Source organism: Psammomys obesus, unplaced genomic scaffold (assembly GCF_907164565.1).
Source record: "Psammomys obesus unplaced genomic scaffold, mPsaObe1.curated_primary_1811, whole genome shotgun sequence".
NCBI classification, from domain to species: domain Eukaryota; kingdom Metazoa; phylum Chordata; class Mammalia; order Rodentia; family Muridae; genus Psammomys; species Psammomys obesus.
The window spans coordinates 15,566,532-15,588,066 of NW_026585797.1; the positions used below are offsets into that span (position 1 = coordinate 15,566,532).

General features: G+C 42.9%; 1 protein-coding gene across 3 annotated transcripts in view; it reads left to right on the plus strand.

Annotated features, from left to right (window-relative positions):
• Il20ra (interleukin 20 receptor subunit alpha) overlaps nt 1–12,428 on the plus strand; it is a 44,929-nt gene extending 32,501 nt beyond the window's left edge. For all 3 annotated transcript variants that reach the window (XM_055599220.1, XM_055599223.1, XM_055599221.1), the window contains 2 exons: nt 4,481–4,620; nt 7,478–12,428. In XM_055599220.1, the coding sequence (XP_055455195.1) occupies nt 4,481–4,620; nt 7,478–8,200 (863 nt within the window). In that variant the 3' untranslated portion in view covers nt 8,201–12,428. The remainder of the gene's footprint in view (nt 1–4,480; nt 4,621–7,477) is intronic.
• Nucleotides 12,429–21,535: the final 9,107 nt, after the last annotated feature.

The window sequence follows — 21,535 nt, forward strand, 5'->3', positions numbered from 1 at the left end:
TGGATGCTTCTTTTAAGGGACCTGTGGTCATGCGCATCGTGCTTGTTTAATATGTCTGCCGTGCAGCAGAACTTCAACTAAAAACCCTGAAAATGAAAGCAAGCTAGACCCTCAAGTCCCCTCAAGTCCCCCTGCATTACTGAATGGTTTTCATCCAGTGCTGTTCTGATCCACCCTTCTAACAAATGCTCACAATCTTTTGCCTCAGCTACTCGTTGTTTTCCCATCCCCAGCTAAGCAGCCACAGCCACAGCCTCAACATCATCCCTGCCCCGCACTCCTTACCCGGCTGCTTTCCTCTTCTCTTTCCTAGGAAGAGGAGTGTTGGGAAAACATATGAACAGTAAAAGCCTTTACTTCTGAGTCTCACTTTCATGTCATATCTTTGAAAGGATTCTCTACCATAATACAAATAAAACTCAAATGCCAAGCAAGCAGGAAGGGACACAGGGCAGATGGGAGGAATCAGTTTTGTGTCTGGAATAAGTGCTGTGTTTCCTAACAGTTTGACCAGTGCCAAACGGTAAGAGTGAATTTCCAAGGAGCAAAGTTAAGTACAGATCACACCACCTTCTTTCTGGGAAGAAGACAGAGCGTAGTCCTTCCTCAGCAGTGCCGTAAGGGACAAAGGTTAAAGTTTTCTATAATACCTCAACCTAGTCACAAACCTACTAAGAACTACTTTCTTTTTTTAAAAAATTATCCATTTAGGGACTATGCCTTGAAAAAAATACCTCTTCTCCCTGCAATTTCTCAGTCCCCAAAATGAAAATGAAACCTGAGCTAAGCTGCCATCTAAAGCAGGACAGGTGCCTGACAATCACTGCATTTGCACCACAGCCTTGGCATAGTGCTGTGTAGGCAGACAAGCACTCTTTCCAGGGACTGTTGAGGGGCTAGAAGAGTCTTGAGGGGATGCCCACTGGATTTTCCCATGGGTGTGGCTGAATATTCCCATCATCATGATAATAACATATCTGTTTCCATCTACAGCTGGTTGTTAGTGGGAGAGACACCGCACTGTTTTCTCTGTCAGACAGCGAGAGACTCCAGCATCCACATGGATTAGATGCTCCTGTGGCACTCTAGCTGATTTATTGCTGTATTGGGAATGGTGTGGGAAAGGGCAGAGCTGGAGTTTGTGTTAAGTTTGCATGTTCTTTTTCTTTTTCTTTTCTTTTCTTTTTCTTCAGCCCTCAGAATTCTCCTGAAAAATAGAACCAACAGGCTAGAGATTAAAGAGAGAGTTTAAAGAGTCAGCTCTTGCTATTATGTAAACCAGAAGCAACAAAATCATTAGGGTAGACATCAGTCTGGTGACCCTAGGGATAACTGGCTTTGTGGTTCATCCCCAAAGGCAGCGTGGAAGCCTAACTCTCTCTTCATGGGTTCATCAGTCTCTTTTTCTTAAGAGCATCAGTTGAGTAGATGAAGCTCATCCACATTACAGAGAGCAATTTTCTTCACTCATAATCTACTCATTAAAATGTTAATCTCATCTAAAAACTATACATTTAAAGAAACATCTAGAATAGTGTTTAGCCAAATATCTATGTGTGGGCATCTTTTTTTATACTACTTTATTTCAGTTCTTATATCTCTGCCTCCCTTCTCCACCCCAATCCCAGGTTGGAGAGACAGAAGATTAGTGGAGAGAGCATTGAGATCTCTTTAGATGACTTCCTGCTGGTGGAGATGAGTTCCTTGGAGAAAGTCCAGTCTTTGTCTCATCGGGATACCTCCAACTCCTTCTTGTCTCTTTTCTCTCAGCCACTTGACAAACCAGCAGCACAGCAAGGAGCATTCTTCTTCTTCTTCTTCTTCTTCTTCTTCTTCTTCTTCTTCTTCTTCTTCTTCTTCTTCTTCTTCTTCTTCTTCTTCTTCTTCTCAGTCTTCTTCTTCATGCCCCCATCCCTCTGGGATCTGGCATTTATTACCCTCTCTAGAGTCCCCAGAATTAAACTATCTTCAGCTGGCAGAATCATGCCCCTGCCAGAGCACACAGGATGCAAATAGTCTGCTGCTATGAACAATCTGAAGCAGCCCCGTATCCCACACCAGGGTTTAAAACAAAAACATGTTTACATAATATAATTGGGTTTTTTGTTTATTATAATTTATTCACTTTGTAGCCCTGCTGAAGCCCCTCCTTCATCTCCTCCCACTCCCACCCACCCTCCCACTTCTCCCCCTATGCCCTTTCCCAAGTCCACTGATAAAGGAGGTCCTCCTCTCTTTCCATCTGATCCTAGCCTATCATGTCTCATCAAAGCTGGCTGCATTGTCATCCTCTGTGGCCTGGTAATGCTGCCCCACCTCAGGGGGGGGTGATCAAAGAGCCAGCCCCTGAGTTCATGTCAGAGACAGCCCCTGTTTCCCTTACTAGGGAATGCACTTAGAAACTGAGCAACCTATGGGCTTTCTTTGAACAAGGGGTCTAGGTCCTCTATATGTATGGTCTGGTCCTTGGTTGTAGTATCGGTCTCTGCACGCTTTTAAAGACACCAAAATTCTTACTACATCTATAGCCTACATAAGTTGACATATAAAATCAACTAGCCCAACTTACAAGTAGTTCCCACAAGCTTCCCAAGTATGTCAACCACAGCAGAGCCTGCACAGACGTTTTACTCTTCACAGGCCTACAGCACAGCAGAACCAAGAGGGAGTTAGAACCTTCCCACAATTGTTCCTAAGCTTTAGCCCTACCCAGAAGGACCGGCCCACCAGTACAAAAAGAACCTGTTAGCCACAACATGAAGATGCCACTTACTCATGTCATCTACTGAATATGTCAGAGAATACTGAGACACACCAGTGTCGTGGAAGAATGTAAGATGTATTTTTGGTATGAGATCTTTTGTTTTAACTTAAAACTTAAAATTTGTTAATCTTTTCCAGACTTCCATGTATATGAATATATGCACCTTATTTTCATAATTTTTCCTCTCCAACACTGAGTCCTACCCCACTCCTCAAATTCATGAAGATGAAGATCTTTTAAAATTAGTCTATCTCTCTGTCTCTGTCTCTGTCTCTCTCTCTCTCTGACACACACAAATACAACCTGTTGAAACAGTTTAGTGTTGTTTCTGTGGATATGTGCTGACCATTTGGGACTATATAAACTACCAGGGTCTTTATCTCTGGGGAAGACTGAATGTCCCTTTTTCTGCGGCTACTGATTGCCTATAACTCTTTATGGGTGGGGCCTTGTGACATTTCCTCATCCACATTGCCATGTCAACTGTTCTTATTTAGGTGACTGTATCTTTTGAGATTTCATGGGTGTGGCTTCCCTGTCATCCATAGAAGACACTACTTCACAGGAGATATCCTGGTCCTCTGGCTCTTACAATTATCTCACCCCACTTCCAAAATGTTCCCTGAGCCTCAGATATAATGATCAGTTAGGTATAGGGATCAGTTGGGTTTGGGCACTCCATAGTCAGTTGCTTTCTGCATTATGTCCAGTTGTGGGCTTCTGTAATTATCTTTGAAAAAAAAAAAAAAGCTTCTTTGATGATCGAGGAGTAAGAGCTACACTTACCTTTGGGTATAAGGATACAGGTACGTATTTGGAATGCAATTAGAAATTATATTGGTTTAGGAAGGTGGCATTAGTAGTTTCTCCTCTAAGGCTCATAACCTCACCAGCTACAGGTAAGCTGGCTAGGTTTAAATACCAGACATAATTTCTCCCTATTGAGCCAATGTTAGGTCCAGTTAGATGGTTGTTGGTTACCCCAGGATGGGAGTGTCCTTATTGCTCCCTTGAGTATATCTTGTCAAGTGCTGGTCATTGTTGTGGTTTGCAGGCTTTATAGTAGGGTAGGACGATTGAATGATTCTTGCTCTTGGCAGCTTGCATTGTACCTTTAGATACCAAGAACTGGTTCTCAGGAAAGAAGCTTCTAGGTCAACACCAGCTTGATTTCTCTAATTTCTAGGTTCAGAGTGTGGTATCTTCAGCAACTGGATCTTACCTTCAAGCTCTGAGAATCAACAAAGGGCATGGCAGTAGCCTATAATATTTAAGGAGTTTCTTGGACTACTCTGACGAATAACTCAAAAGGAGGTTTCCCATGCCTGGAACTAGTGATTTTGTTAAAAAGAATATTGCTGTTTGGTCTGAAAAGCTGTGAATTACTGAAGTGGCAGATACATTTGTTTTCACACACACGAGCCGGGATGCGGTTCAAAGCCTGGCATGAGTTTGGGGATAACCACTGGCTTATGTTAGTAATGTATCCTTACTGTAGAGATGGGGGTGAGTGTGGACAATGACTTAAGAACTTCCTTGTCAGAGAGAGATGACCGATTCTGGGACCTTACAACAGCAGCCTGTTTCTCTGTGTACAGCTGAGAAAACTGAGTCTCTGAATGCAGGTGACCTGCCCATACCTTCTTGACATTACCATGCTTCCTGCCATATTAAATGATAACTTTCCAATCCTGACCCATGGTTTTTCTTTAACAGCTCAAACATCATCACTGACAGTCAGAGTCATCTTCTGGTACATCCTGCCCACATCTCTTGCCGTGTTTCTTTTTTCTGTGATTGGCTACTCAGTTTACCGTTACATCTATGTTGGCAAAGAAAAACACCCATCCAATCTGGTGAGTGCTTGGCATGGTGGAAGACTATTCTGACAACAGGAAGACAGAAGAGAAGGGTAGAACAGATACAGTTTCATATAAGAGCAGAATGGCCTTAAGCTGTTGATGAATTCTAAAACATGCTCTGAGCTGAGTCGCTTAGTAGGAGAAAGCCTACATAGCATGTGTGCCATCTTAGGTGTAACCCCTGTACCCCCACAAAAAAAGCAGCTTCTGGGCTTAATTCACCCACAAGCATACCAACACTAAAAGTTGCCTAGGTTTGTAACAATTTTTATAACGGATAAGGTTGTGGGATAAACAGATAAAAGTCATGATCACTCTGTCTTTCTCAAAGGCCAAGCCTACTTAGACATAATATGTGAAGGCTAAAAATAAAAACAAGTATTGAGGACTCATGGGGTACGAGGACACCCCAAAACCTATTACGAGGGACTCGGTTTCCATGTTCAAGCGTGGGTATGAACGTAAGAGTTTGGACACTTGCTACAGCAGAAAAAGTAGCAGAGCAAGGGACGGCAGATGTAGTGGTGGAAAAACGCACACAGGGCCAGCCTATCATGTCCCCCATGATAGGGCTACACTGGAGAGCAGGCCCCAGGCTGCATACTGGGAGAATATGCTGCTGGTCTCAGAGCTTGGGCTTTCATTTGCAGAGAAATCTCAGCAAGGTTCTGAGTTGTGATGTCATAAAAGCCGCTATGATTTAGATCCAACTGGACACTCGTTCTAAAAAAAAAAAAAATATGAAGGTAGCTAAGAAGCCGTCTGGGGGGAGAAAAAAAAATGATAGTCCCAAAGAGGAGTGAGGGACATGGGCGGGCATAGGGGTGTGGAGCACAGAATCTACACAGAAGAGGCATGTGTTCAGTACTTGAGCATATATGACAAGAGGAAGTAAGTTGAAGGAACAAGTGAGATGTTACTGGACCATCTGCTGAAAGGACCCAGGGGGTTAAAAAGCATATGCTTAACATAAAAACTCTCTCCTTGGGAAATATCAAGAGATGCGTTCCCATGTAAATGCATGTAAGACATATGTCTGTTCCTGTTGGTCCTGTTCATTCAGTTCTCTGCTACCCTGCTCCATTTAAGTGCTGGATTTAGCCTCTTTGTAGCAAAGGGAGACAGGGGTGGGAGAAGGGGGGATTTACAGAGATTTGAAGCATGTGATTTTTAAAAACCTATAATTCTGTAAAACAATGGTGTGAAAGGTCCTGTTGCATAGTGTTAAATGAAATCGTGTCATTGGGTGACAGGAAGATTGTACCTTATCACTGTTGCTTCTGTCAATAACACACACCTTCCACATACTCCAAAGCAAGACAAAAATTATGTCTGTGGTACTCAGGATGGAGGATGGAGCCTTGCACATGCAAGCCTCTTTCCACTCCTTAGCTACAGCCACAATTTTTAATCGTCTCTTTTGAGACAAGGTCTGACCAAATTGCCTCATCTGGCCTCTCCTCTCTTAGTCCCCGGAGTAGCTGGGCCTATGTCGGTCTTACCAATTTTCTTCATTCTTGAGCATCCCTGAATGATTTAGACTTTTTTAAATCTACCATCAGCTAGCAGCTATATTGCCTTTTTTTTTTTTTTTTTTTTTTGTCTTTTTTGTGGTTTTGCCTTTTTTCTAGCACAATTTGAATATTATATCCATGTATCCTTTTTCTTTTCTGGTGTTGTGATAGAGTAAGTTAATCCATGTATGGAATAAGGGGCTTTCATCTGCTCACAGTTCCAAGTTACAACCCACCATAGTAGGGCTGAGGGTGGGGCTAAGGGTGGTAGGAGCTGGAAGCAGAGTATCACAGAGACAACAAATTAAAGCCTGCAAGGTCCAGCCTGGGAAGGCACAGCCCACACTCCTTCCTCTTGCCTCCCTTAAGAAGATCTCTCCAGGGGTCTTTTCTGAGACTGATACTCCAACCAAGGACCATACGTGGAGATATGCACACATGTAGCCCATGGCAGCTCAGTATCCAAGTGGGTTCCATAATAAGAAGAACAGGGACTGCCCCTGACATGAACTCAGTCTGGCCCTTTGATCACCTCCCCTCTATGGGGCTGCAGCCTTAGGCCACAGAGGAAGACAATGCAGCCAGTCCTGATGAGACCTGATAGACTAGAGTCAGAGGAAAGGGGAGGAGGACCTCCCCTATCAGTGGACTTGGAGAGGGGCATGGGAAGAGGGAGAGAGGACAGGATTGGGAGGGGATGAGGCGAGGCCATAGCTGGGATACAAACTGAATAAACTGTAATTAATAAAGAAATAATTTTTAAAAAGAAAATCTCTCACAGGAATGCCCACAGACCAGCCTCATCTAGACATAGACGGGTCCTCGCTGAGTTTCTCCTCTGGTGACTGTACATTTTGTCAAGGTGACACCAGAAACTAACCACCATACTCCCTTCCTATATCCCATTTTTATGGCTGCGTTCATTTCATGTCCACGGTATATCCAGGAGAGAGTTAGGAGTCCTGACAGCCCCAGCTTAGTACAAACTTCAAACAAAATAGACTTTCACCAGGCCAGCTCTCCGCCATCTTCTTCTCAAAGAATGGGGAAGATTCCAGAACGTAACCGACTCACTGGCAGTCCCTCCCTCAGTCACACCCCTGAACCTCACACCGACACACACAGACACTTACCAGGGACACAGTTCACTTCCTTTTGCATTCTGTGGGTCTTGGGCCCCTTGCCTCTCCAGGAGTTTTGCCAATCATAACCCCTTCTCATGAGTTGGTCAGAGAAGGTCTCACACTATCTGGCGATACTAGAAGTTCTAGTTGGCAGCTACTTGTAATGTCTCTCCAAAGTGGAAAACATGAAACCCCATACTCTTCTCTCTGCAGATTTTGATTTATGGAAATGAAATTGACAAAAAAGTCTTTGAGCCTGCTGAAACAGTGTCACTTGATTTTATCACACTCGGTATGTTGGATGATTCTACAGTTTCTCAAAAGGATCTGAGTTTACTGGAAAAAAGCAGCGATGACTCCAGCGTAAATGACCCTAAACTCAGCGGAAGCTGGGAGACGCACCTCGAGGGGCGACACTTGGGAAACTCTTCGGATTTGACAGTTATTGTCTGTGGTGCCGAGCAAAGCAACAGAGACACCTCCCCAGCCCAGTATGAATGGCTCAGCTGCACCACGCCCACAGGGGAGGCAGAAACGGAGCCTGAGTACAAGCAGCTCTGTGGGCAGGAAGAGGCTGCCAGAGCAGGGGAATTATCCGAGCCACAAACGGCTTTAGCAAAGTTGGAGCCGCAGCCAGACGACCTGCCTGACCTGGGGCAGGAGCACCCTGGCTCAGAAGACGGGCCGGAGGAAGAGCCATCTTCAACACTAGTGGATTGGGACCCTCAGACTGGCAGGCTCTGCATCCCTGCCTTCCCTAGCTTTGACCAGGATCCTGAGGGCTACGGACGTTGTGACAGAGACCATCTCTCAGAGGACGGCCTCTTGTCCAGACTCTACGGGAACCACATGCCTGACCAGGCAGATGAAGAAAGTGAAAGCTCTCTCATGCAGTTTACGGAGGAGTGGGGGTTATATGTACAAATGGAAAGCTAACCGCAGACCCTCTGTGGACCAGCTTCTCCTGGGACGGGCCACGTGCCCGTCAACAAACGAACTATCCCAGTGAGTTGAGTAGTGGGAACGAGTAGGCCTGCCTGTGTCCAGAGTCCCCGCGGTCAGTGGCGGCTCGTCCTCTGTCTGTTCACGCACTTGGTCAGCCCTGCCTCCTCCAGGGGGTCGGCTTCCATAGGACCATCTCCCCAATACCCACCGCGTCCTGCAGTGCAGGAGCTGTCTGGAATACAGATCCCTGAGTTTTGCTGTAGACAGAGGAAGCATTTGCAGGGTGGGCGGGGACTTCAAACAGGAGAGTAGACTGAGTTTGCCTGAGCAGTTATTTTCTGGGTTTTTACTGTATGTATGTAACACTATCAAAAAAATTCCAATTATTGCATAAACACCCCTTTTCTAGAATTTGGATGGAGAGTGGTTTACAGGTAAAGAGCTCAGCTCACTGCTCAGGCAGGGTAATTCCTGTCAGTCAAGCACAGCCCTTTGCTGGTACCACGTCTGAGCTTCTGTCTTTTGTTAGAGGCAGTGTTTATCTCTCTCTCTCTCTCTCTCTCTCTCTCTCTCTCTAGCAGTTCTGGAGTATGAGCCTAAGGGAGCTTTTGTAGTCAGGAAAATGCCCTCTCAATAATTTAGTAAGGGCCCTTGTTGCCTAAAACGTGTGCCACATTTTATATGAGCATACCATGCATGCTTTGGATGAGAGATACTGTTAGAAACATGTTTAGAAACTGTAAACTAGGAAATGTTCCGCAGCTGCGGTGCTGAGTCACTGTTCTAAGGGACAGGCAATACCGCACAGTCTCTTAGGAAACTGTATGAATGAACACTGCCTCTCCTCATAATAGCAAAACCAGTAGGAAGTAAACACGGGATATAGAAAAAAGTAAGTTAAATGTATATGTAAGAAGGGTGTGTTAAAGTTTGACACCATTCACTGTGAGCACTGGAGGACATCATAAACCAACACCTTCCTAGTGTTTCCGGTACCTTCTCCCACCTTCGTCACCATTTAATTAAGTTCCGGATCACACTGGGATTAAACGTGACAGGCTCCATAAACCTGAACTATATAAAACGAATGATGTTTCAGTCTTTTAGACTCACAGAAACATCGGCGTTTCATGTATTTGTTTAATTATGAACTCCATCCACAGAGACTCTTTCAAGAAGACAGATATCATCCTACTTCCTTAGTCATATTTTTGGCAAAAGCAGACAGCTCTGGTAGGAGAGATAGATTCAGGGGTCATGGTCTTTTGAAATTAACCACAAATCCAAACAGTTTCTGATTTAATGGTTTAATTTAGAGCATAATTATATTAATCAGAATGTTCTGTTCTTCTTGGTCTTTGCAGAAATGATTCTGGTGGCTTGGAAGAACAGATTTATGATACAAACTGGAAATGAAATTCAGGAGTGAGGAAGAATAGGTTGTTTTTAAAAGCAAAAAGAAAAATAATTGATAGTTTGGCTTATTAAGTCACAAAATATGTATTTACTTACGAAGTGTCAGTTACATCCTTTAACGTCCTCCTCTGTAAAATACAAATAAACACTTTCTTACCATCATGAGGGTAGAAAGACCTGGACTCTAGAGGGCTCTCAGAGCAGGGCAGGGCATGGAATGACCATCATAAGAGACCCTCTTTATTCTCTGTGCTTAGCACTAGAGGTGGAAGCCATCTTGACATATGAGAATCAATCAAATGTATGCCACGCCTAACTCTGTTTTTCTCACCTGAAAGTACAATAGTAATTTGCTTCCTACTCCATACCTTTGCTGAAACCTTTTCGTGTTGAAGCACGTTTTCTGCTTTTGTGAAGAAGACTCTCACTCTGGGTTGTCTTTCTGCCTCTGGTCAAGGTAAGCATATCAGAAGTATTTGGCATTTCGGTTTCTTGCAACATGTGAACATACACACAGACAGAGACAGATAGACAGACAAACAGAGTCCCTGACTTAAAAAGGATTCAACTTACATTTTAAAATTTGCTTATGAGATAAAAGGTATATGCATTCTGTAGAAACTGCAAACCTCCCAATTTTCAGAGTTGCTTGCTTTCTTATCTAGTGGCATTGGATGTCATTGTTCCTGTTAGTGATGGGAATTGCAGGGAGTCCCAGCATCCAGTCAGCCCTGTGATCACAAAGGGGAAACAGCTCTGTGGTAGACTGAGTTGCCGTGGTAGCTAGGTGATGCTAAGATTTGACTGACTGTCTCCTCAGATCCATATGCTAAAAGGTTGATGCCAACGTTATACCCTTAAAAGGACTGTGGGCCTCAAGAGGGTGGGTCCTAGCAGAAAGGACTCGGGTCATTGGGAATATACCCTTCAGGGGACTTGTGAGACCTCAGTCTCCCAATCTTTGGAGGTGTGAACACTGGCTCCCTTAACCACTCCTGACCTGGTATGCCACTCTCAAAAAGTCCAAATCCAAGAGGCTGTCCATTTTTTAGTTCAGACCCCCAGAACTGTGAGCCAAACATCAGCATTTCTTCATGACTAGCCTGTGCTGAGTACATTATTATGATGATGTGAAGTTAATATAGTTTGTTAAATTCATTTTCAAGTTACATTTTCAATCTATGATGGGATTGATTAGTTAAATAACATTCATACAATTAGATAAGTCTATGGAACATTTCTTGTAGGGGAAGGTCACTACTTCTCAGATGTGGGAGGCAGCTGTCATGTGTCCTTTTTCTGTGGCCAGGCCCACTGTCTCCTCCACATCTTCAAGGGACCGTATCCCTGAGGACCAAGTATAGCTGTGAGTTGTCAGGGTTCTTGACTGATGCTATTCATCTTATCACTTGAGTCCAGGCTTTTACATACTGCTTCCACATAAAGTTTCTTATACTAGCCCATAACTCCTAAACAGCTGATACATCAAAATGCTACCACTGTGGCTGAAAAGATGGCTCAAAGGTTAAGAGTACTAGCTGCTCTTGCACAGGACCCAGGTTCAATTCCCAGCACTCACAACCATCTGTAACTTCAGTCTCAGGAGACCAGATGTCCTCTTCCATCTTCCACAGGCCCCAGGCACACATGTAGTACACAGACATTCAGACAAGCAAAACACTCATACACATAAAAATAAAATGAATATGTTTAAGGAAAGAAAGAAAACTTCACTGCTGGGAAGCAAATGAAGCCAAATGTCATATCTTGCACATGGGATGAGAGTGGGTAAAGAGAATCGGCCTCCCCGCCAGCAACAGGAAAAAGATCTGATGCCCTAGGTTGTGCTCAGCTCCAAGAAAATCAGGACAGGAAGAAAAAAACCCTTTCTACAGAGCACAAGCCTGCCCAGTGTGATAAACACAGGAAAACATTAAACAGAGAGTGGATCACCATGGCTGGTGATTGGGTCATAAATCATTCTCTCTGACCCACACATTACCACCCCCTCATCTTCCAGAGGAGCCAAAGAGAAATTATCTTAAGATTGTTTCTCTCTTTCTCCCTCTTTGGTTCCTCACCTTACATCAACCATAAATCTTTTATCTGCCGTTGTTTTTAAAAGCTTTTGTTTTTTTTAAGTGACAATAATTTATAATAATTATATGGCCATGGGCGTTTTAATAATTTTAATTTTTATATAAAAATAGATTAAGATATATATACATATACATAGGTCACAGACCAGCTAGAAATGGAAAGAGTTTTAATTATTTATAATTAAATCCCATGTGGATTTAACCACTGTAAAGTGTATTAGGGCAGAGGAACTATTCTCAGTTAGGGATTATTTTGTCCCCCAGGGAACATTGACAACGTCTGGAAATTTTGTCTTCTGCTTTTTGAGATCAGCATCTCACTATGCAGCCTAGGTTTACCTGGAAACAGTTTCGGAACCCAAGCTGCTGTTAGACATGTGGGCTCTAGCCTCCTGCCACAGGTTCCCTCAATGGCTGGCCTTACCATCATGTACCATCACACCTGGCTTGGAGACTTTTTTTTATTGTCATGCTTCAGAGAGACACATCTAATGGCTTGTAATGGAGATAGAGTTGGAGGATTTCACTAAATATTCTAGTCTGCACAAAGGGGTCCCTATGACAAAGAGTTACCCAGCCCAGAATAGCCCTGCTGTAGAACTTCCCAGACATTTTCATGCATATACCCCCAAATAGAGATCATGTTGAATTGTTCTGTTACTTGCTCCTGTCACCAAAAAAAAAAAAATGTCTAATGAACTCTTTTATTTTACTAATGATTTCGTTTTGATGTGCCAGTTTTATTTGCAGCAGAATTTAACAGCACGGTGGGAATTATTTTCTCTGAGCAAATTTTTTCAGTTTTGTAATAGAAAAAATAGTGTCCAAAATTTGGAGATATTAAGAGTCCTTTTCAGGCAGAGCTTGGTGGCTATGCCTGTAACTCCAGCACTTGGGAGGGGGAGGTTCGAGAATCAGGAGTTCAACACCAGCCTTAGCTATATGCATTTGAAGCTAGCTTTGGCTATATGAGACATTGTTGCAAATAAGGGGCTGGGGAGTCCTTTAAAGATTCTGTAAGCATTCAGTTCCATCTGTCTGCAGCAATTCTGAGCTGTAACTGCCATTACTTTCTGTAGTATCCCCAGCTGGTTTTACCATATAGTTTCCCGTACATAGTTTCCCATATACTATAAGAAAGCAAACAAATAATGTATGATACCTTTCTTTTCTCTGGGACAAAAATACCTGACAGAAATAACTTATCAACATAGGAATGTATTTTAGCTCACAGGTCTATGCAGAGGAGATATGGCACTGGGGCTCTAGCCAGGGTGATAAAAGCCTGTGGTGTGGCCTGTTACCACTGCATTCATCAGGAAGCCCATACTGAATCCACACTCCTACAACCTCATGTCTGCCTGCCAGGGCTCATGTTCAAAAGTTTCACAACTTCCCAAAACAACACCACATCCAGGAATTAACTGTTCACAGGCATGAGCCTTCTGGAGATGTTTCACATTCAAACCGTAACAAGTAATATGTGAAACTTAATGACTACCCACGTCATAACTGAAACTATTCCTGTCTCTACCTGGAATGTGCCTCATGTCCTTGATACAGTCTTAAGACAAACCAGGTACATTCCAACTTGGATGAAGTCAGCGCTGTCTCAACCACTTTATAAGTCCCTACTTTTCATTCAAGCCCCAGGATCCACTGTTCTTGCTGTTAGTCAGGACCATGGTTTTGTCAGTAAGTCCCTAGTCAATTACAACGTAATTGAATCTGTCTGCCTCCTCCTCTGTGCTCTCAGAACCTTGGATCCATTCTCATACGCTAAGGCCTAGTTGTTCTGGAATGCATATGGTAAGTGCTTTTGATATGACGGAGTCTCTAAAACCATTGCTTCTTGGTGGTCACTACCTCTCCCAAGTGACTTGATGACTATCACATGCATCTTCACCTGTAAGTACTGGACAGGTCCTAGCTCTGGTCCAGCTCATCCTCCTCATGGACAAGCAACTGAAGGCAGCCATGTCTGTAAAATGCATAATTATTTCTGTGCCTTCTCTAGCTCCCGAATAATGACATGGAGACATATTTATTAAAAGCTTCAGGTACTATAGTTGGTCAGATACTGAGCTATTCTAACATGACTGTGGCGGCCTCTCTTACTTCCCAGTCACATGTCCTATTACCTGCCAGCTTAGTCTCACCCTAGCTATTCCTTCTCCATCTGTGCCCTCATGGCAACTCCCCTTTCTGGTCCTCACCTGGGACCCTCTTTCTGGGCTCAGAAGTCCTGCCTTATCCTCTTCTGCCCAGCTATTGGCTGTTCAGATCTTTATTAACCAATCAGAATGTGATGGAGAACAATATTTACAACATACCCTGACAGGATGCTTTATAATAATGAAAATGCCAAAGTCCAGACTACAACCAGATCTCTGGGTACTGAAATCATCATTTCAACACACAGTACACAGAAAACATCCTCCAACATCTGTCTCTACAGCCATCCTATTGCCCCCTTGCCTGGGGCAGCTACAAGATTTTGGTACTACTTTCTCACTTTAATATTAGCAAATTTTCCATTTGGTTTTTACTCTGATCTTAGTTCCAGTAAAATCCAGGTTAAAGTTCTTCCCGCATGGCTGCCCACTTACTATCAGATGCATTGTTGTGTCACACGACAGCTTCCTGTTAACGTTTGGAGGGTGAGACTCCTCCTGGCAGGAGCTACATCTGCCTTTGCTGCCTAAGGGAGCATAAAAGTCATGCGCTGCCTTCTGCTGCCCAGTACACGTCTCTTCGTTTCTGAATCTATTGGCTCTGGATAAGCAGTACTCGGAGGCTTCCCCTCACACCAGGGTGGACATCTGGCTTACGGTCATGCTTCCGTGAACAGACAGATGAACACTGATAGGGAGAAGAAGTATGACCACCTATTTGCATCTCCTCGACTGATTTCCACGGAGTGCTGCTCTGAAGGGCCTTCTATAAATCATGATAAATTACATGCTGTGATTACGTACTGTGCCTCTTCCTCATATAGTCCCCAGGCTTCGGGGAGAAATTGATGGATGTATTTAAATCTACTTATGCTGATTTAATATGTAGACATTTCAGGATATTTGATGTGAGAGGTGAAACAGAGAGATTTCCATCCCAACCCCACAAAAAAGGAGGTATGAGGTTAACTGTCTAATTCACCGTCTCGCTTTTAAAAGAATATAGTGGCAAAACCTTAAAGAAAGGTGGATAGATGAGTAACATAGTACGGAATCACAGTTTCCCCTTTGGAATCGGAGGACAGAGCAGGAGGAGGAGGGGGTCATTAGAATTGTGATAGTCTCCTTAGAGAAGAACAAACAAAGTGTTTCTTTTATTTTTTTTTTCAAATTTGGAATGCTATATGTGCCCTAATGTAATGAGAATGGAACTCCAGCTCCCCTGATATATCATAATGGCATCCATGGAGGTCCCATAACTAGCTACCGGCTTCATGATGTTGGTCAAGGCATTTGAAATGACAGGGCTATTATTTTTCCTTGTAAATCAGATACAATTATGTTTATGGTCACATCATATTTACAAACCTTTTGACTGAGTCTAACATTCTACCTGAAAAAGAGCTGTGGACCGTTTGATTAGTTGAGTTTCTGTCCTGAAGAACATGATTGAGCATAAGGGCTCTCCTCACAACTAACAAGAAAGGAACACTTGAACCTGGCAGGAAATGAAGAGGAGTGTGAGTCACACAAACTTGAAGTGCTGCCTTTTTGCTGCTCACCAGTATTGATAAGTTAATAAGTAAAAGATCACAGGCACACAAGCAGGCAGTCCCACTGACCAACACAGCCATCCCTTCTTTCTGAAGGAACTAGAGTTGGTCTCCATTAACTAATTTGAGTGTGCAAGAAAGAAAGACGTCAGTATGTTCACCCTTTCAATTCAGGGAACTGTCCCTTTCTGTGCTAAGTTGGCCTTAGTTACAAATGCTTAGTAACCATTATTAAATAGAATGATTTTGCTTTTCCTGTGTTTCCCATTTTATGGTAGCTTATTGCAACTGACTTCCAAAATGAAAGACTGCAGAATTACAGATTTAAACAACACTTTTAAGCACAAACATCTTTAATTCACACATAATAAAGAAATTTAGAAATTTAACCTTTGCAAAAAAAGGAAGTAAAAATAAAAACAGATGTCTGTGTAAATGGAAGTAAACTTAAGATATTTGTATAAACAGAAGTGTCAGTGAGACATTTATTGGCATTCAACTACACCCTAATCTAAAAAACTAGGAGTACTGTGTTCCTACTGAACATTACATTTCAGTAACATTGTAAGCCAACCAGAAAGCTATTTTAAAGAGATCTGGAGTCTGAGATCTACAGAGAAGTAAGAATGGAATCCAGAATTTAGAGAAGCTCTGAAAAGTGCCACAGACAAAGACCCTGCAGTGAAGGGGACATTAGACACAGTCTGATGTATCATGGAATGGAATTAGAACACATAGGAGTTTCTAGAAGACAGACCTCATTTTCAAGTCCAGAGAAACTTCCAATAATTAAGTGGCATTCTTGATTCTTAACTACATGAGGCTGAGTTTTCCATCACAGAATGGATGAAGCATAGACTGGTTTATATTAAAGCTTTTGAAGAGAGAATCCCCTCATAGGGTAAAGAGTTAAAATACATGGTCTCTAAAATAGCTCCCATCTCTAAATATCTAAAGCAAAATATAAATAAATAATAATTAATAAATAAATAAATAAATAAATTTATTTTAATTTACCTGGGATGATTGGAATGATCATTTCTTCTTTTCCTTCTTCCCCACCCCCAAGCAGTTCATGAACTTGAACGTGTGTTTTCCATAAACTGCCATGAACTTGTCCTTGGCCACATGAACAAAGAGCCAATTAGTGCCTCCTTGCCTGTGACTGATGACAGTTCAGGAGTCACTAGACGGGCAACTGAGCTCAGCCTTCCAAGAACTTAGTATGACTCTAGAAACCCCGTCCTTTTCCTCCATGTCACTTCTCATGCTTAAGCATATTCGTTTGTTTGCTTGTTTGTTTGTTTTCTTAAAGAAAATTTTGAGTTATTGAAAAAGGACAGGCTACAAATAGGCAAAGAAGCCATCATATCTCCATATTCTATATCAATTCCAAACATTACAGAAACAATGCTACAATTCAAAAAATACAAATAAATCATAGTCAGAGTTGCCGGAAACTGCCTGAGTTTCCCGTCAATCTGAACATTTTCTGTTCTTGTCTCAGTTGCAGAATACCCCAAAGATATTTATGGTTTAAATATCAACTGTTTCTCCAAAAGGCTCATGTGCCAAAGGTTTAGTCTCCAGGAAATGGCGATGCTGAAAGGCAATGCATCATGAGGGTACAAGCTTCATCAATGAGTGAATGCACTGAGTCCATAGCAAACGGGCTGCTGAGGAGGTGGGGCCTGGCTTGAAGAAGGAAGTCACTGGGGACATGCCTTTCCAAGAGTGTATCCAGTCCTGAATGCTTTGTCTCTCTGTCCCTGCTTCCTACTTGGTGTGAGGCGAGTAGGTTTTCCTCATGATGTTTCTCCCTCTTGTCAGACCTCTGGAAATTCAGCCAGCCAATCATGAACATGAACATGAGCCAAAATAAATCATCACTTCTTCAGGTTCTTTCTCTCAGATATTTGACACAGTGACATTCTAGGTAACGTTAGATAGAACAAAGATTTATTTGCTGGAGTGTGACTGTATTGTTAAACATAGCCTTTTTCTACCGCACTCAGCATCTGAGCCTGAATAATCATACTACTAGGCTTTCTCTACAGGTTGAAAAGTGAAAGTAGAGAGAAAGGTAAAAGGAGGGGAACAAGAACTGTTCATAGAACCTGTACCTTATACAGTGTGTGACGTCCAGCCCAAGCTTGTGATGGACAAAGCGGTGCGCTGAAACCACATGCAATGCTTAGCTGGGCAACAGCAAAAGTTAACAGATATGACTAAAATTATTTCAGTAGTTAACACGTCATTTGACTTCTGCAATGTCAAATTGATCAAGATAAGATTCATATCATTTTTTGTGTGAGGCTCTCGTGACAATTTGCCTTTTCAATATGAAAATGGTAAGTATTTAAGTCTCTTTTTTTCACTGATATGTTTCTAATGCCTAAAACAGTACCTACCTCATCATAGCTAGTTGGTTAAATATCTGCATGTCACTGAAGAGAAAAGGACAGTGTATGCTCATCAGGTAGTGACGGACCTACTGGACCAACTGCCAAGAAAGGTAAAAATAGTTATAAAAAGACCCTATTTTTCAGTAAGATTTCATTCTGTGTACACAAAACAATGCACACAGCACAATCCAGACAGGGTTTCATGGACAAGGGGAGAGTCAGGAGACACACTCTGTTCCTGGCTTGTAGGTGTGTGCTTCGGAGGAAGTGAGAAAGATGCAACTGGTCATGGGGAAGCAAGAGAAGCCAGCTAGGCTCTGAGGCAGGGACTGAGGGAGCACCCGGGGCTATCCTTCCCTACCTGTGGGAATCCACTGGAGGGAGCACCCGGGGCTATCCTCCCATACCTGTGGGAATCCACTGGAGACCTTCACAAGACACTGACACGGTGTGACACAACCCATAAAGGTCCACGTGACTCAAGTTTGACTGTGGAGGTGGCTGAGGAAGCACCTTTACTTTAAAAAAGATAACAAAGGCCGCCCAGACGGCTCAAAGATACCATCTGCGTACTGACCCTGGACGAAGGAAAGAGCTGAGTTCTGTGTGTTGTCTTCTAGCCTTCACATGTGCACTGTGTGTGAATCACCCACACACACATCTCACACAAATATGTGCGCACACACATGCACACACTACAATAAATAAGATATAATAGAATATCCTGAAAGAGTACACAAAAGGAGAAACATGTGCTGTGTCCCCACACACCTCGAAAAGTGTTGGGTGTTTGGTTTTTTTTTTTTTTTCTGTATTTTAATTTTGCTGTGATCTTGAAATAAATTTGGTTTGTGTCTGGAAAAGTCAAGATGTGTAAAGAGAAGACAAAGAGGGGCAATGCTGAAAGATGGTAGAAAACAAGAGATTATCAAGGTAAGTCCGACCAAATCCAGACAGCATCTAGCCCAGAAACCCCAAAGTGAGAAATAGCAAGAGTCATTAAAATGATGAGTCTTCACCAGAAGAACTAATATAAAGAATCCAATAAAGGCAACACTGCCTTCAGAATCAACAAAATCAGTTCACACTGAGGCAGACAGGCTGAGGCCACACGCAGAGCTGTGGAAAAAAAGAAAATGGGTCTAGCAAGTTTATATTAGAATTGGGCAAGGAGTGAAACTCTAAGATTCAGGGATGCCCGTCCCTGTATCTACAATATCAAACATCTGAAAAGAATTGGAATCTCCAATAAACAAAATCAATTAAATCAACTCTGCTGCATCTCTACAAAGAAAAACGAGGCCGCCATTTGAATTCAGGAAAATGATCACAATATATTAAATAGGAAAGAGTTTCAAAGCAACGGAGCATAACATACTCTATACGTAGCTATATTTTTAAATGTTTGTTTCTAAACATACACATGCAAGCGCATGGTTTTTCTTCCTGTTTACCTGTTTGCATTTCTAAACATGGGTATGCATCACTTGAGATGTTTGAAATTTTTTATTTGGGGTGTGTGTGTGTGTGTGTGTGTGTGTGTGTGTGTGTGTGTGTGTGTTTATGCACCTCTGCATGCATATTCATGGAGGTCAGGGAGGGTATTGGTGTGCAGTTGTATTACTCTCCACTTTATTCTCGAGACAGAGCCCCTCACTTACTTGGAGCTGATAGTCAATAAGCCCAGTGACCCTCTCATCTCTGCCCTCCTGCCCAGAGTTAATTATAGACACACAAGAGTGCACATAGATTTTCCTTGGAGATTTTAAACTCAAGTCTTCATGCATGTAAAGCAAGCATTCATTTTTATGTGTATATGTATTTTTATTTTTATTAATTACTTATTCACTTTGTATCCCAGCTGTAGCCCCTCACCCATCCCCTCCCAATCCCAACCTCCCTCCCTCCTCTTCTCTTATGCCCCTCCCCCGTCTAATGATAGGGGAGGTCCTCCCCTCCTTCCCTCTGACACTAGTCTATCAGGTTTCATCAAGACTGACCTCATTGTCTTCCTCTGTGGCCTGGTAAGGCTGTTCCCCCATCAGGGGGAGGTGATCAACGAGCAGGCCACTGGGTTCATGTCAGAGATGGTCCCTGTTCCTATTACTGGGGAACACTCTTAGACACTGAGCTGCCATGGGCTACATCTGTGCAGGGGTTCTAGATTATCTCCATGCATGGTCCTTGAAGCAAGCATTCTTACCCACTGGGCCACGGATAAAATTATTAGAAAGGGAAACAGTGGAAATTCTGTTATAAACACATTCAATCTGTGATTGATACCACCCTCAGGAACAGAGAAGCCTTTGGGCTAGTGCATCTTTAAGGGCCAAAGCCTCTAGCAAAAGTTGTGAAGATGGACTAGGGAGAATTAAATGAGTAGTATCTTCACAGCCATGTTTAAAAAGATAAACAACATGTCACAGAAGCTCAGATTCAAATGGAATACTACTCAGCAATTAAAAACAAGGAAATCATAAAATTTGCAGGCAAGTGGTGGAAACTGAAAAAGATCATCCTGAGTGAGGTATGCCAGAAGCAGAAAAACACACATGGTATATACTCACTTATAAGTGGGTATTAGACATATAATATAGGATAATCATGCTAAAATCTATATACCTAAAGAAGTAAGCAAGAAGGAGGACCCTGGGTAAGATGGTCAATCCTCATTCAGAAAGGCAAACGGGAGAGACATTGGAAGAGGGAGAAAACGGAACAGGACAGGAACCTACCACAGAGGGCCTCTGAAAGACTCTACTCAGCAAGGTATTAAAGCAGATGCTGAGACTCATAACCAAACTTTGGGCAGAGTGTAGAGAATCTTAAGGAAGAAGGGGGAGATAGAAGGACCTGGAGGAGACAGGAGCTCCACAAGGAGAGCAACAGATCCAAAAAACCTGGGTACAGGGGTCTTTTCTGAGACTGATACTCCAACCAAGGACCATTCATGGAGATAACCTAGAACCCCTGCACAGATGTAGCCCATGGCAGCTCAGTCTCCAAGTGGGTTCCCTAGTAAGGGGAACAGAGACTGTCTCTGACATGAACTCAGTGGCTGGCTCTTTGATCATCTCCCCCTAATGGGGGAGCAGCTTTACTAGGCCACAGAGGAAGACAATGCAGCCAGTCCTGATAAGACCTGATAGGCTAGGGTCAGAGGGAAGGGAAGGAGGACCTCCCCTATCAGTAGACTAGGGGAGGGTCATGGGAGAAGATGAGGGAGAGAAGGTAGGATTTGGAGGGGCTGAGGGAGGGAGCTACAGCTGGGATACAAAGTGAATAAACCGTAATTTACAAAAACTTAATTAATTAATTAAAAAAAAGAAAACAAAATGCTTTAGAATGAGGAAACAACACCAGATAATGACGCCTGACACCAATGATCCGGAAATAAACAGCAATCTACAGCTGTCAGTAAGAGCAATGGTGGTCCTTCAGTCAGGCACAGAAAAGGGGGGTCACCTGGGGATTCTTCACCTGTAAGAGTCTGAAAGCAGCGGTTCTCAATCTTCCGAACGATGTGATCCGTTAGTACAGCTCCTTGTGTTGTGGTGACCCCAACCATAAAATTATTTTATAAGTTATCGCTACTTCATAACTGTAATTTTACCCACTGTTATGAATCGTGATGTAAATATCTGTTTCTGATGATCTTAGATGACCCCCGGGGGTCGAG